The sequence below is a fragment of the Rhineura floridana genome, chromosome 3 (genome assembly GCF_030035675.1).
Source record: "Rhineura floridana isolate rRhiFlo1 chromosome 3, rRhiFlo1.hap2, whole genome shotgun sequence".
NCBI classification, from domain to species: Eukaryota; Metazoa; Chordata; class Lepidosauria; order Squamata; family Rhineuridae; genus Rhineura; species Rhineura floridana.
Genome location: NC_084482.1, coordinates 2030640 through 2045697, shown reverse-complemented (window position 1 = coordinate 2045697; position 15058 = coordinate 2030640). Strand labels below are relative to the sequence as shown.

At 45.6% G+C, this 15058-nt stretch overlaps 1 protein-coding gene across 3 annotated transcripts in view; it reads right to left on the bottom strand.

Annotated features, from left to right (window-relative positions):
- Positions 1-1295, bottom strand: part of MAST1 (microtubule associated serine/threonine kinase 1) — a 136869-nt gene extending 135574 nt beyond the window's left edge. For all 3 annotated transcript variants that reach the window (XM_061613772.1, XM_061613773.1, XM_061613776.1), the window contains exon 1: positions 251-1295. In XM_061613772.1, the coding sequence (XP_061469756.1) occupies positions 251-289 (39 nt within the window). In that variant the 5' untranslated portion in view covers positions 290-1295. The remainder of the gene's footprint in view (positions 1-250) is intronic.
- Between the last annotated feature and the right edge of the window lie 13763 nt (positions 1296-15058).

Below are 15058 nucleotides of genomic sequence, written 5' to 3'. Positions count from 1 at the left end.
TCGTGGTTGGCTCTCCGCTAGCGATAGAGAGGTTCCCCTAGGGCTTAAACAGGAGAGCAATTGCCTCTGTCTCCACCGACATAACACCCCACCTGCCTAGCCTGCTCAGGACACAGAGCTCTCGGGGCTGCAGCCCGGCGTTCCCCGCACAGCTTTAGGCTTGGCCGATGAGGGGTGGGGATATCTTTGGGTGCCCAGACAGCGGAGGGCCAGAAGAAGCGGGGGGAGGGATCTGCTCAGCGCCCTTTACCTGGAGCCGCCTCCGGCGTATGATCCCGGAGTCGTCCATCGCTGGCCGGCACGGAAATCTCACCCCATCGACTCCCTGCGCCTGCTGCAAGCCGAGCCCAAGCCAAGCGTGGCTCGCGCGCCGCCTTCAAGGCCCCGGCTGGGCTGGGCTGGGCCGGCCGCAGAGCCTGGAGCGCAGGGTGGGGTTGCCCAGGTGGGCTGCGCGGATGCGTCGCCTCGCCTCCTGTCTGCAGCAGAGCCCTGGCCAGTTGGCCAGCCTCCCTAGCGCCTCGCCCCGGCCGATTCTCCCTAGGCGCCTCCCGCGGACGCTCTACCCGCGTCGGGGCCACGCGGCGCCCTCTGGCTCGCCGACAACATGCGCGGCCGAGGCTGCAGACTGGAAAGCAGCCCACGAGGAGGAGGAGGAGGAGGAGAGGGCGGCGGCGGGGCCGCGCCTCCCCGGCTCCTAGCTCTCTGCGCCGCGGGCGGGGCAGGCATGCTCTTCGGCTGCCGCCAAGCCGACCTTGGGGGACCAGCGAGGAAGGATGCGGCGCCCCATCCGCCGGCCAAGTCCTGCCTCTTTAACCCTTTCCCCTCGGCCTACTTGCCCCCGTGCAAACAGCCTTTCTGGAGGCAGCGGGTGCCTTTAGTCCTTCAGTGGATGGGCAGCTATGGGGCTGCCGGAATTTGTCTGCCCTCACTGAGGACTCACTCAAAAGACCCTCTCTAAAATTAGCATCTTTCCGTCCCCTTTCTTTTTTTTAGCGCGGGAAGAGAAGCAGCAGCCATTAAGAGGGAGCCACCGCATATGCTACACAAATTCCAGAACTAGTAGGTACATTGGTCTGGTCTGCCCCCCCCCCCGAAACCCCATCCCAAGCAATGTGTACTCGGAAGTAAACCCCACAAAGTTCAGTGGGCCTCACTCCCAAAGAGACGGGCATAGGAGGGCTGCAGCCTTTTTATAAGGGAGGGCTTTTGTAAGCAACAGCCTCCTTTCATCTGGTGCATGAGCTGTAAGGCCGTCTCCACTTCTGGAGGCCAGTTCTGTCATCAGAAAAATCGATCCATGCGTGGAGCAGTCTGAGCCAACCCAGATGGAAGCACTGTCTGGCCTGCACAACCACAGAAATAGGTAGATGTTTCTTCCTAGTGAGCTTTCTGCAGATCCATGCCACAAAGCGGAGACTGTAGCTGTGGATGCAGGTGCCTGCAGAGATGTTCCATTCCTTGGAATGCATCCCTAAAGTTGCCCTGGTTCCTTTGCATAAAGCAGTTTACCATGTGAGCTGACCCTTGATGAAGACTGCATCAAACAATGAAACAGTCATTAGGCATCAAATACCACACAGATGTTTCATTTAACCTGAAACATAATGCTTGTCACACATTCAGCTGTGTTATCGAGCGATAAGAAATAAAGGCTGCAGTCCAATACACACTTACCTGGAAGTAAGTTCCTAATGGTGCTTACTTCTGAGTAGACATGTATTGGATTGCATCCCAAGTCGTGTAAACTGTTTTGGATTAACTATCTGATTAGTCACAAATAGAGATGTGAGGGCCAGGGGCAAGAATGGAAAAAGGGGTGGGGGGATGACTCTGCTTTTCTTATTTTTTCCATTTTTTTCCTGGGCCTTCACATCTCTAGTCACAAATACCCCCTCTTTGGAAAGGTGATAGAGAAAGTCAGGCAGGTGGGGGTTGATGCTGTTTAACATCTACATGAAGCCATTGGAAGTGGTCGTTAGGGGATTTGGGGCACAGTGTCATCAGTATGTTGATAACACTCAGCTCTACATCATAACATCTGAATCAGGAGAGGCTGTGCAGGCATTGGACTGGTGCCTGGATGCAGTGGTGGGTTGGATGAAGGAAAAATAAACTGAGCTTGAATTCTGGCAAGACAGAGGGTCCGTATATCAGTGTTTCTTGTGTCTGAGAAACTGGTTGATTCCCTGCTCTGAATGAGGTTGCACTCCCTCTGAAGGAGCAGGCACCGGCCTAGGAGTGCTCCTGAATCCAGCTCACTGGAGGCACAAGTGGCCTCAGTGGATTGGAGTATCTTTCATCACCTTTGGCTGATACAATAGCTGCAACCATTCCTGGACCAAGATAGCTTGACCACAGTCATTCAGACACTGGTAACTTCAAGACTGGATTATTGTAATGCACTCTATGTGGGGCTTCCCTGGAAACTGCAGTTAGTGCAAAATGCTGCAGCAGAATCTGCACTGGCTGCTGAAATGTTACCTGGCCAAGTTCAGGGTGTCACTATTGGTATATAAACCTGTTAACAGCTGGGACCTTAACCTATATGTGCCTATTCGACCACCTCAGTCTGTGGAATTTGCAATTTTACAAGTGCCATATAATGTCCATTCCACATTTGTGAAGTCATTCCCATAGTGTGCCAGCGTCCGTGCTCTGGAACTCCGTGCCTATTGACATTAGGCTGTCACCTTCACTAAATTTTATTAGACCCCTTCTGAAAACCCCGTTTCAGCAAGCCTGTCCAGATATTATTTAGTTATTTGTTTTAAATCTGTTACTGGTTTTATATTTGTTTTCAGTGACGGTTTTATGTGTATCTGTTTTTAACTGATTGTGGATTTTAGTCATGCTGTATATATAATAGGATTTGTTCATAACTTGGAGATTTATTTGTCTTTTGAGCAAGCAGTTTATATATATTCTAAATAAATAAATAAAATGTGTACACTTGTGTCTGTACTGGTCCTATTTATTCAGTTGGCACAGTGCCTATTTTCTCAAGATAGGCTTGTCTACCCCCCCCAATAGCAATAGTATCATACAAAGTAGAAGGGTGGAAACTCCTTAGAAAAGGCAGGTCTCTTTTCCTTCCAGGGCACTCACTTCAAAAGCTGGAAGCCTCCAAAGGCTGTACAACCTGCATTGGTCCTGCAATCAGAAGCAACCCTGCTTTAAGGCAAAGTGAGGCCAAGCTACACTGTACAGGGAGAGACGTGGGAACTGTGAGTCCGTGTTTCCCTTGCTAATGCATACTTGGGGAAAAATGTATTGTACAACATCATCATTCCCTTTTCCTCCAGATTTGCTTGAAGCTGCTTTATACTGAATCAGACTATTTATGCATCTGGTACAGTTTTGTTTACACTGACTTGCAGCAGTTCTCCAGTCCTTTAACTGGAGACGCTGGGCTGAAAGACATGTTATAGCATTGAATTATGGCTTCTTCCACTAATGTGGTCATGCTTCAATGCAAAGGTAAGAAAATGTTAATGTGATTACTTCCCATTATACATATTTTCCGCAACTGTATTTATATATATTACCAGGGGACACATGACATAGGTTATGGTTGTCATAGTGCACTTGTCTACTTGTAATGTGTAGTTTGGATCTCCAACAGTGGGGTTTAGGTACAGTTCTAGGCAGAAGAATGGGCAACAGGTAGATCTGACTTTAACTGGAAATTCTCTTGTACAAGCTTTTTGCGAGAAATAGGAGCTACATGAGAGCACAACTGTTTATTTCAAGAAAGTGCGCAGGAGATATTCCTGGTGGATTGTGTTCTGTAAATTAGTGAAAGGGGGATTCCTTTTGGATTTATCATTTCACACTGCAAAATGTCTTGTGCCAGCTTAATTCCCAATAGGAAATTAATTCCGAGAGGGGCCTGGCTGGCATATGTTGAGATGACCTGTACACAATGACTGTGAATATTTCAATTCACTGTATATTTACTCCTCAAAATATGTATACTAGTTGGTGGTGTGTACTGAAAATTACATGATATTGAAGCTTTTCCACCAATTGTGTATCCACCAAGCTGGTCAAGCTTGAGCTATCCTGAAGGTCAAATCTTGCAACTTTGTTAGCATTGAGTGGGAGATGGGATTGAAATGCTGAAAATGTTCATAACTGAGGAGGAAGATAACAGAATTGTCAACATTTTATGACCTTTAAAGATGAAAATTATTGATTCTAGATTGTAGGAAAATGTCTATTTTCAAGTGTGGTGGGTTTTTTGTTTTTTTAAATACTTCAGCATGTATGCCATGAGACTCTATGGAAGTAGCTGACTCATTTCACTTTACTCACTGCAATATAACACATCCCTCTGTCATTTAGCATGAGAATCAAGCATACCACTGTGTTCAGTGTCAAAATGTTGAAGCCAGAAACAGGACAAGTACTCTAGATGGTGCAGTAATTTTGCTATTAATGGCCTTCCACTGTAAAGCCCCTTGGTTGCCCGTTTCTACAAGTACATACTTTTGGAACCCACCCCAAATGCTCCTTCCCTTGACCTTTTCCTCTGCTCAGGACCAAGACATTTTGCCATCCCAAAAAGCTGTGTTACATGGTTGTGTGTGGATGTGCCCCAACATCCCCCAAATGTTGCAGTGACTGCACTGAAAAACGCGAGCCCCTGCAACATTGCAAGTGACCCCAGACAACACTTCTCAAAGCTCATGCATATGCAATTGAGCCAGTACAGTCACTATTAGCAGCGGCAGTCTCCCAATCCTAGAGGTCGTGCAATCCTATACATGTCTACTCAGAAGTAATCCCACTCAATTCAGGGGCACTTGCTTCCCAGTTAAGTAAGTATAAGACTCAGGGCTGGTGCCAGGCATGACTGGGCCCTTGGGCACCAGCTTGCCCCAGGCACACGACTCCTGCCTGTTCCATGTACCTCTCCCTTGTTTCCTGTTGCTGTGTGCGCTGTGCGTGCTGCACACACAGGGCTGCCATCAACCAAGGTGGCAGCGGAGGCTTCTCTAAGGGGCTGATGTCCCCACCGCCATCTTGGTTGATGGCATGCATGCGCAGTATGCTACACACTCATGCGCACATATGTGTCATCAACCAAGAAGGCGGTAGGAGCATCAGCCCTTTACAAAAGCCTCTGCCACCATCTTGGTTGATGGCAGCCCTGTGCACACAGCCTCAGCAGACAGGAGAAAGAGGCAGGCGGAGCGAGTGAACGGCCAGCCGGCCTGGAAGCTCCCTCTCTGTGATCCTGCCATGGACCGCAGAAGGGGAGCGCTACTCCCCCATCCTAATGAGGGGCCATTCAAGGGCCCCTGTGGGCCGCGGGGCCCTCAGCCAGGGCCTGACCTGGCTGCCCTTAGGTGCCGGCCCTGATAAGACTGTAGCCTTAGGCTGCGTTTTCACTGAGGTGGTGAACCTGTGTCAAGGCTGCACCACTTCAGACTACAGATGGGGACGGGATTCACGCTGGAATACAACCCCCCACCACAGCAAACTAGCACATCAATGAGACAAGTCCAGCCTTTCTCCAACATGCTAGTTTTATAGACATGCAGGCAATGGAAAGCATGGAGGAGCATTCCTTTATGCAAGCCCCTACACTCTGAAGTGGTGCAGCTCAAACACATTTACCACCTCCATTAAAGGCTTTTGTGAAGCAGAGTTTCTCCTGAGGCACTGATGGCCTTGGGATTAAGGACAAGATTAATAATTAGCCCTTTCACATCTAGATCTCCAAATTCCTGGCTTCTCTTTCTCTCTGGCTTCTCTCTCTCACCATAGACAAACCTGTTATTATGTTATGGGTCATAGCATAAAAAGGGAAATGAAGAGAAATGGGATAAGTGAATTTGAAGGGCTAATGTGTCTGAGGAGAAAGACATCATAAAAGAATGTAATAAAATGTGTGTGTGTGTGTGTGTGTGTTTACAAAGTCCATCTATGCGCTGTCCCCCATCACAGTATCCTGACATATGTTAAGAGCATTGCTGTATTATTGATCAGTCTCTGGCTCCTTGTTCCAGGGGAAGCTGAGGCTGGGGGCGGGGGAAGCACCAGAACTGCCAACACACTTTCATTATCTGTCAGGCAATCCTCAAAGGGGTGCATGGTGACTGAGAGAAAGAATATTATTTCATTCATCCCACATTATCAAATCCCTCCAAGGCTGCTGATAGTGATGGGGTGGCGTGGGGGGTGCAGGAGAAGGCTGAGAAGGGAAACTTCCATTTGACATTTTCATGCTTTGGTAAAGCATGGGATTGTAGGGAAGATACAGACTGAAGGATAGGATTGGTTTTAAGCGCTAACCAGAACGTGAACTAGGGCAAAGCGGGATTGTGATGAGGTCAGTGAGTGTGATTCAAAGAATGACTATAGAAACTCTCATGGGCTCCTTGGCCACACTTACTAGGGTTGCCAACTGGCATCAGGAGATAGGTAGGAGTGGTCTGCTTATGGCCCTTGAACAAAGATTTGAAATGCAGAACTCACTAGCTAGTGAAGCTTTTCATGGCATGGAACAAAGCGTTATCTGTTGCTAATTGCTGCAGATCATCAAACTGCTGCTACGCAAGGGGCAGCTACAGGACCTGAAAGCTGTGTGAGATTGAGTATGTGGAACTAGTCAAGCATTTCTTTGGATCCTGGCCAGATAATAAGTGGGAATGGGAATTAGGATGTACAGGTGGTGTATTTGTTTGTGTGTGTGAGAGAGAATTGCTTTTCTGTTTCTGTTCCCTTGTACCTCAGCTGTTTTGGATTATAAACCCTGTGTCTAATTATTACTTGGCCTGAGTCCTTAAGATAAGGCAGGCTATAAAATCAAATGAAATTAATTGTAAACCCATAAAGTTCAGAGCTCTGTACATGCGCACTGGAGATGTTAAATTTAATCTGAGGGGACTGGAGTTGTTCGCCACACAAGACAAAGTGGTCTCTTTCCCACAGCCAGAGGAGACCTTGCCACGAATCCACCTTGTAAATTGCTATCCTAAGTGGCCCCTGTCTTGTGTGGCAGCCCCAGCAAAAGCACTGGCATTAAGGGACAGAAACTCCTCTTGACAGGCTTCCGCAGCCAGAGATTCTCCATGCCAATTCACACAACCAGTGTGTGCAATCCTTTGTTCAACCTTTGATGAGTTTAAAAGCATGTATTGTGAGGAATTGGATCAGTAGTGGCATGTTCAGGTAACCACTTTGCTATAAATATCAATTCAGGGGGACAAAGAAAAGTCACTACCGTTTGAAAGAGTCCACAAAAGTGAACCTACCCTTAGTCTTTGAACAATGAATTATGCCACTTTGGCTCTTTGAAATGACATAGCACATGAGTACAGGTGACAATTTACCAAATGGTAACTGAACGTGGTCTGGGGAATTTTGCCATATTTCTGTGTCTGATCAGAAATAAATTATAGATAAATAAATATCTCAGGGACCACCTCTCCCCACATGAACCAACCTGGACCCTACATTCATCATCTGAGGGAGGTGCGAAGGGTGGCAACACAAGGACAGACCTTCTCAATGTGGCTCCCCATTTGTGGAGGAACGCCTGGCACCATCACAATTTGTTTTTAGACGCCAGGCACAATCAGTTTTATTCACTCAGGCCTCTGGACCCAACTGTCTGCTTCTCTTTTAGTGGGGTGAGGTTGAGTTAGATCTGCTCTTTTATACATTGTAACGGTAAGCATTTTAGGTTGTTTTTCCTCCTATTTTTATATTTGTTTTTAATGTTTGTTTCTGTAAGTCACTTTGAGTTCACCTTTCTGCAAAAAAGTGAATAATAAATAAAATTAACAACAACAGCAACAACGATGATCTCTGGTAAAGCCAGTGAGTGGTAACGTCACATCTTGGCAGGCTGAGACAGGTAGCTTACCAATCGGTTGCATACACATTGTAGCAAGGTACCATGTGGCACATGATTATTATTTAATTAATTTATGAATTGTTTTTCACCTAAGTCTCAAAGTGATTTAAAATTCTACAATAAAATGGGTTTAAAAACAAAACAAAAACCCTAAGATACATTTAAAGACAATATAAACACCCAGAACTTTCATATTAATAAAAAAACTTATCTTTCTTCACTCAATAGCTGGGTGAGCAATAATAACCCCATAAAGAATAAAAATAAACTTAGGAACAATAATAATAACCCTATAATAAGGATGCTCATATAATCCAGGCCTTAAGCCCATACCAGCCTCACAACGAATGCAGATGTATACACATTATACATACACAGGTATGTAGTGGTGGAGGCTTCATCCTCATGACAATGAAATCTCATGAGGTGGTGGGATAGGTTGTCACATTTGTGACAGATTGGATGAGATGCTGGCCAGTCAGCCCTTGCAACAGATGGTTTTGTGTTACACCATTCAAAAGTCACATTACTCTCTCTCTCTCTCTCTCTCACACACACACACTCACACACACACACACGATTCTGGCACATTCTGAAGTTATATAGTAAAATGATATTAAACATTCATAACAACACATTTTGAGTCTCCAAAGCACATCCAATAGCTCTTAAGAAAAACCCTGCAACTGGCAAGTCAATAATCATAGAATAGTAGAGTTGGAAGGGGCCTATAAGGCCATCAAGTCCAACCCCTTGCTCAATGCAGGAATCCAATAATATAATCCCTATATTGCAAATGGAGGACTGAAGCACAACAAGTGTTGGTAGGGTTGCCAGGTTCAGGGCCTGAGACTGATCCTGTATTTTTAGGAGAAGAGAAAGTCAGCCAAGTGCAGGTGTTCTTGCAACACTGTAATGGGAAAAACCACAAGGTGGAATTCTCCCTCCCCCCTCCACAACTTTTGGAGGCCTCTTGGAGGCTGAGCCTGGCAAGCAAGAGGTCTTCTGTATCTTTAAAAGTTGGGCAGGGGGAAGAAAGAATTCCACCTTGTGGTTTTTCTCATTACAGCGTTGCAAGAATACCTGCACTTGGCTGACTTTCTCTTCTCCTAAAGATATAGGATCAGTCTCAGGCCAAGGACCTGGCAACCCTAGGTGTTGGCCATGTCCTGAGAAGGGCTACCTAGTGAAGTGGGGTGAAATTTGAACCTAGGACAGCTTGGCTCAGAGCTCACACCCTTGTCTATTCCACTACTCCAGCCCAGCGCCCATGATATCTTATATTCAGCTCCCTGCCTCCAGCATCATTTTTAAAGTAAGAGTGCTCAGAGGCAGTGGTGGAAGGAATGACTGCTTCTCCTATGCCCCAGAAAAATCAAACCATAAGCCCCTAGCAAATGGAGTCGGAACAGCCCCAGCCATGTTTGCAAAATTAGCTTTGATAAAATATTCATGTAGGTGATATATTATTAAAGTCAGAAGAGCAGGCAGCACAGGCTCCATAATGGAAGAAAGTGAGGTTGGCCTATGACCCACCATTAAGCAACAGGGGAGGGAAGCAGACAAGGATGTAGCCAGCCTGCTACACTCAGAGCAGACAGCCATGTATCATTATTGGTTGATGGAGGCTGCAAAATCATTGTTGTAGCTGCTCCACTTACCAATGGTACTGCATATTTGAAATTCCGCAAGCACACAGGTTAGACATTAATTTTTTAGCAGAAAGAGTAAAATCTTGACCATCCCTCCATTTTAGACTGGGAAGATATGAAGATGTATGCTTACACATTGCTGCATGCATAGCAAAATTAATAAAATTTTGTAGGTATGAGTAGTTACTATCCACCTTTACATGGAAGTAAGTCCATTGCCTTAATCTGTAATCCGATAGACACTTATTTAGAGTAAGCCCTATTGAACACAGGGGAAGTTAGTTCTGAGGGTAAATTGCATTGGATTGGGCTGTGCATGACGCAGAAATTGCAAAAACATACAGTACAAAATTCAGAGATGCAGACTGGGGTAGAGCTCAAGGGTCATGTAACCAAAAACTCTGCCTCCTGATCTCCCATGACAGGGCAGGCAACTCAGAAAGAGTGCCCTTTCTCTAAGTAGTTCCATTTCCATGTGTCTTTCTCACTTTCCTAGCCAACTACATTTCTGCCATTCCATTCAACATTTATCACACCTCCGATATACAGAGCACTTCACAATCTTTTGATCATGAGTAGTTCCACTGGTTACATTCTAAGGAGAGGTGCAGGGTGCTTGGAAGCCTTATCCTCTGACCCAAACGTTTTGCCCTCAATCCAAAATGTGGTGAGAGAAATGCCTTTTGCACATGCTCTGAGGCAGTTATTATTATACTCCATTGATGTGTCCTGCATTTCCAATTGGTTCAGCAGTTTAGCCTTGGTGAAGCTCAGATCAGTGATAATAACCACATTCACACCTGAAAGATACAGAAGACCTCTTGGTTGCCTCTAAGAGGTTTTCTGTATCTTTAAAAGTTGTGCAGGGGGAAGGGAGAATTCCACCTTGTGGTTTTTCCCATTTTTCTCCAGCTTGGCTCATTTCTTCTGATATTGGATCCAGGGTGGAAGAAATGAGCTTTGGCTGACATAGGGTTGCCAGGTTCAGGGCCTGAGATTGATCCTGTATCTTTAGGAGAAGAGAAAGTCAGCCAAGTGCAGGTGTTCTTGCAACACTGTAATGGGAAAAACCACAAGGTGGAATTCTCCCTCCCCCCTCCACAACTTTTAAAGATACAGAAGACCTTTTGGAGGCTGGGCCTGTCAACCAAGAAGTCTTCTGTATCTTTAAAAGTTGTGGAGGTAGGAGGGAAAATTCCACCTTGTGGTTTTTCCCATTACAGTGTTGCAAGAACACCTGCACTTGGCTGACTTTCTCTTCTCCTAAAGAAACAGGATCAGTCTCAGGCCATGAACCTGGCAACTCTATTCACACCATATATTCCACTATTACTCCACTTTAAACAGTTATGTTTCCCCCCAAGAATCCTGGGAAGTGCCGTTTGTGAAGTGTGCTGAGAGTTGTTAGGAGTCCTCACAGACCTGCAGTTTCCAGAGTCTAGGAAGAGGGACTGATCATTAAACTACTCTGAGAATTGCAGCTCTGTGAAGAGAATAGGCATCTCCTAACACCCTTCAACACCCTTCACAAACTACACTTTCCAGGATTATTTGAGGGAAGCCATGACTGTTTAAAGTGGAATAACAGTGGAATAAATGTATGGTGTAAATGTGACCAATGACTTGTCTAAGGCCACCCCCCACTGTGGAGCTACACGTTCTCTCAGCAGACATTGCTGAGATTTATTTATTTATTTATTTATTTATTTCCATTTCTATACCGCCCTTAGCCTATGGGTCTCTGGGCGGTTCACAGCAAGGAATAAAATACAATGCAGTAAAAAATCCGATAAAATAGTGAACACAAGTCCTCTAATGATCTGGGATTCAAATCCCTATCACAGCACTCTGTTCTCTTGGTTCCATATCACCAACCACCCTCTGTACCCAAAGTCATTTCAAATCCTTTTCAGATCCATGTCAGTTTGAGCCCTTCCATGCAAGTGTGTGGCCCATCTCTTTTCCTTGACACTTGCCTTTCTGTAGGTGATGCTGCCTACTGTCTGAACCTTATCCTTTGTACACAGGAAGCATGGCACCATGATCGCGATGATGATGATGATAATCTTATATTTCTTACAGAAGCTGCCTTATTACTGAGCCAGATCTTTGGTCCATCTAACTCACTATACACTGACTGGCAGTGGCTTTCTAGATTTTCAGCTCTACCTCAGTGGGAAGAATCTCCGATCCAGGGGCCAAATGTGGCCCTCCAAGCCTCTTTATCTGGCCCTTGGGATTTTCTTTATGCCACACTCCCTCCTCAACCACATCTTCCCCCAGGCCACCCCCCCCCCGGCCCTGCTTTGCACCCTTCTTTTTGCCTGCCTGGAATGTGTCCCTGAACTCTGATAATGCCTTTTACTTGCATTGATGGAGGATAGAGAGGTGTGTGAGTGCATGTTCATTACTCCACCCGTTTTTCACTTTGGCTCCACCCACCACTGGAATGTGACCCCTAGAAGGTTGTCTATCACAGGGAACGTGTCCCTCCAATTGAAATAGATCTTCCACCTCATGACCTGGAGATGTTGGGGATTGAACCTGGAAACTGTTGTGTGCTCTACTGTTGAACTAGGGGCACTTACCCTGCCCTTTCCCAAAGATCTGTGTCCAAATAACCATTTTATTTTTTAAAAAAAGAATACAATGCAACCCCCCTCACATACATGCACATGCACACACAGGGACTCACAGGGACTCACAAATACACATACATAGGGACTCCCAAACAGGTTTCATTTCCCCCAAACAGGTTACCAAACATCCCCTTTGCCTCCCTCCAACCCCAAATGGATTGCCAGGCTTCCTCCTCTCCTTCCCTTTAGACCTTTCTCCTGCAAGGAGGAGGGTGGCAGCTGGCCAAGTGACACAGGAACAGTGGAGAGTGACCAGGGACATCTCAGGAACTGTCCTGCCCTCCCACCACTTCCCTCCTCCTTGCCTTCTTCCACTGAGGCAAGCAGCAACAGCAGAGCCAGACGGTTGATGAGGAGCTACCCTGAGCTGTCCTGACTTCCTCCATGGCTTGCCGAGGCCACCTTGCTCTCCCACCTTCTTACTCACTTGCCACTCACCCACCTGTCCACTGTTCTCGCTTGCCTCATGCCCTCACCACACCAGCCTCCCTTCCATTGTGCCTCCCTCCATGGAATGCTGCCATTACACTGCGTGACAACTTACATTTTTATTATATGGCTAGATAGGGAGAGGGAGAGAGGGCAACAAGTTAGGGCAAAATTGGATGCAGTAAGGCAGCCATTTCAAAACAATTATGTCTGTGCCCCATTCACTGGTAAAGCCAGGGGTGGGCCTACTTTTTAAATCAAAAGGGGTGTGTTGGTGTGGAAAGCTGAACTCTCCTCCTTGCATCACCTCATCTTGTTGTGCTGTGCACCATCACTCCAGACATTTTTCTCCAGCTTGGCTCATTTCTTCTGATATTGGATCCAGGGTGGAAGAAATGAGCTTTGGCTGACATAGGGTTTCCAGGTTCAGGGCCTGAGACTGATCCTGTATCTTTAGGAGAAGAGAAAGTCAGCCAAGTGCAGGTGTTCTTGCAACACTGTACAGTAATGGGAAAAACCACAAGGTGGAATTTTCCCTCCCCCCTCCACAACTTTTAAAGATACAGAAGACCTTTTGGAGGCTGGGCCTGTCAACCAAGAAGTCTTCTGTATCTTTAAAAGTTGTGGAGGTAGGAGGGAAAATTCCACCTTGTGGTTTTTCCCATTACAGTGTTGCAAGAACACCTGCACTTGGCTGACCTTCTCTTCTCCTAATGATACAGGATCAGTCTCAAGCCATGAACCTGGCAACCCTAGGCTGACAAGGTGAGGAGGTGAGGTAGCAGGGTGGGTGGAGAGAGGATGGATCAGTTCTGGTCATATGCATGCACCTTTTGTTGTTAAAAATTAGGCCACCTGCTGCTTTAATGGGCAGAAAAATGAACAAAAAATGTGGTCGTCTCCATCATATCTAGTTTGGCCCTTATTGATACCACATTAGTATGCTGACTGGAACAACTCCTGTCTGGGTGGCTTCACAGAACCATAAACCATCTGTGGTGGAGATCCATCTGACATTGACGTATCAGTAAGTCATTATTTGAATCATTCTTTGGCGAAAGATACACTAGGAGGCACACAGTAGCTTTGAGTCCTAAGCACAATACCCATCAGGATCAATAGTGCTTTCTAATGCCCAGGCATACGGTTTAAATTAGTATGCTGCAAAAATTTACATGTTCATTTCCGACAGGATTCAGTGTCTCTCATCCTAAGTGAGCTGTCGCTGGTTTGGTCCCCAAAAGACAGCACCTATTGCCCTTTAGTCAGTGATATCCCATCCCCACTGAAGCAAGTCAAAGACTAGAGTCAAAGGCAGGAGATAAATATTTCTTTCTAAAATACAACAACAAAGGCCTGGGTGAGGGACTGGGTGACATCATTTCAAACCAATCCCAGATCTTCCTTCTCAAAGGCTCTGAGTATACCATTTCTAAAGCATAATATGTAAACTAATTTCCGGTAGAAACTCACCCATGTAACAGTATTACATATGTAACAAAAAAACTAACTTGAAACTCTAGGCAGATGGCTTAGCTAATGTTACTTGCACAAAGGAAAGGTCCGTTTGATGGAATATAAGCTTAGACAGAGGAGTTAACTGTTCTAGGGAGAAAAGGATGCCATTCACATTTGACAAAGAGCATAGGAGTAGGTAGGTGCTTCTGAAGTTATTGTCTCCTGCAGCAAACTGGTGCTTCCTTGGAAGTTCTTAGTGCACCAACAAAGAAAATAATACTACAGTTATAAAGCTAGGGTTTCTCTTCACACCAATGCCTAGATAAACCTAGGGCCAAACTACATTCATGCATTTACAACAACATGCTTACTGGTCACTTTTAGTTCAAAGAAAGAGCTGCTGAATCTTCTCTGAAATGTGCTCCCAATCCTGATGAATATCCTAACATGCTATTTGCCCGAAGGTTCTAGCAGGCAGGGAAGGGGCAGTTTTCAGCAGGAAACTGTTGTGGGGCCCCATTCTGGATCTGGAGCACATTCTGGAAATGACTACATTTTCTTCAAAATAAAAGTGGCACTTAGTGCATATACCCAGGAAGGTTACTAGATGGTTATCTTCACTTTCCTGATAAACTGAAATATTCCATCATTCTAGCTCTTGTAGTAAACATGTTTTTGAACCCAATGTTCAGAAAACATCTTCTGGATAGCTCTTTTTTTAGAAAACAACCTCCACCCTGTTTTTATTTGATTTCAGGCTGCAAGAACAATCAATAGAGCAGATATCCAATATTTAACAATGGCTAGCCCAGGAAGAGTTAAAATTGCATTATATGGCCCATGTGATATAGGTATTCCACAATGTACAAAATAACCTAGACCATCTTTACAAAGCAATCCATGTGATAATGGTGGATACACCAATCATGTTCCTTGAGTAAGACGTATGCGATAAAATAGTGCCACAGTTCATGAAATACGTCTGTAGTTGTCGTCATATTTTTCTGTGCTCT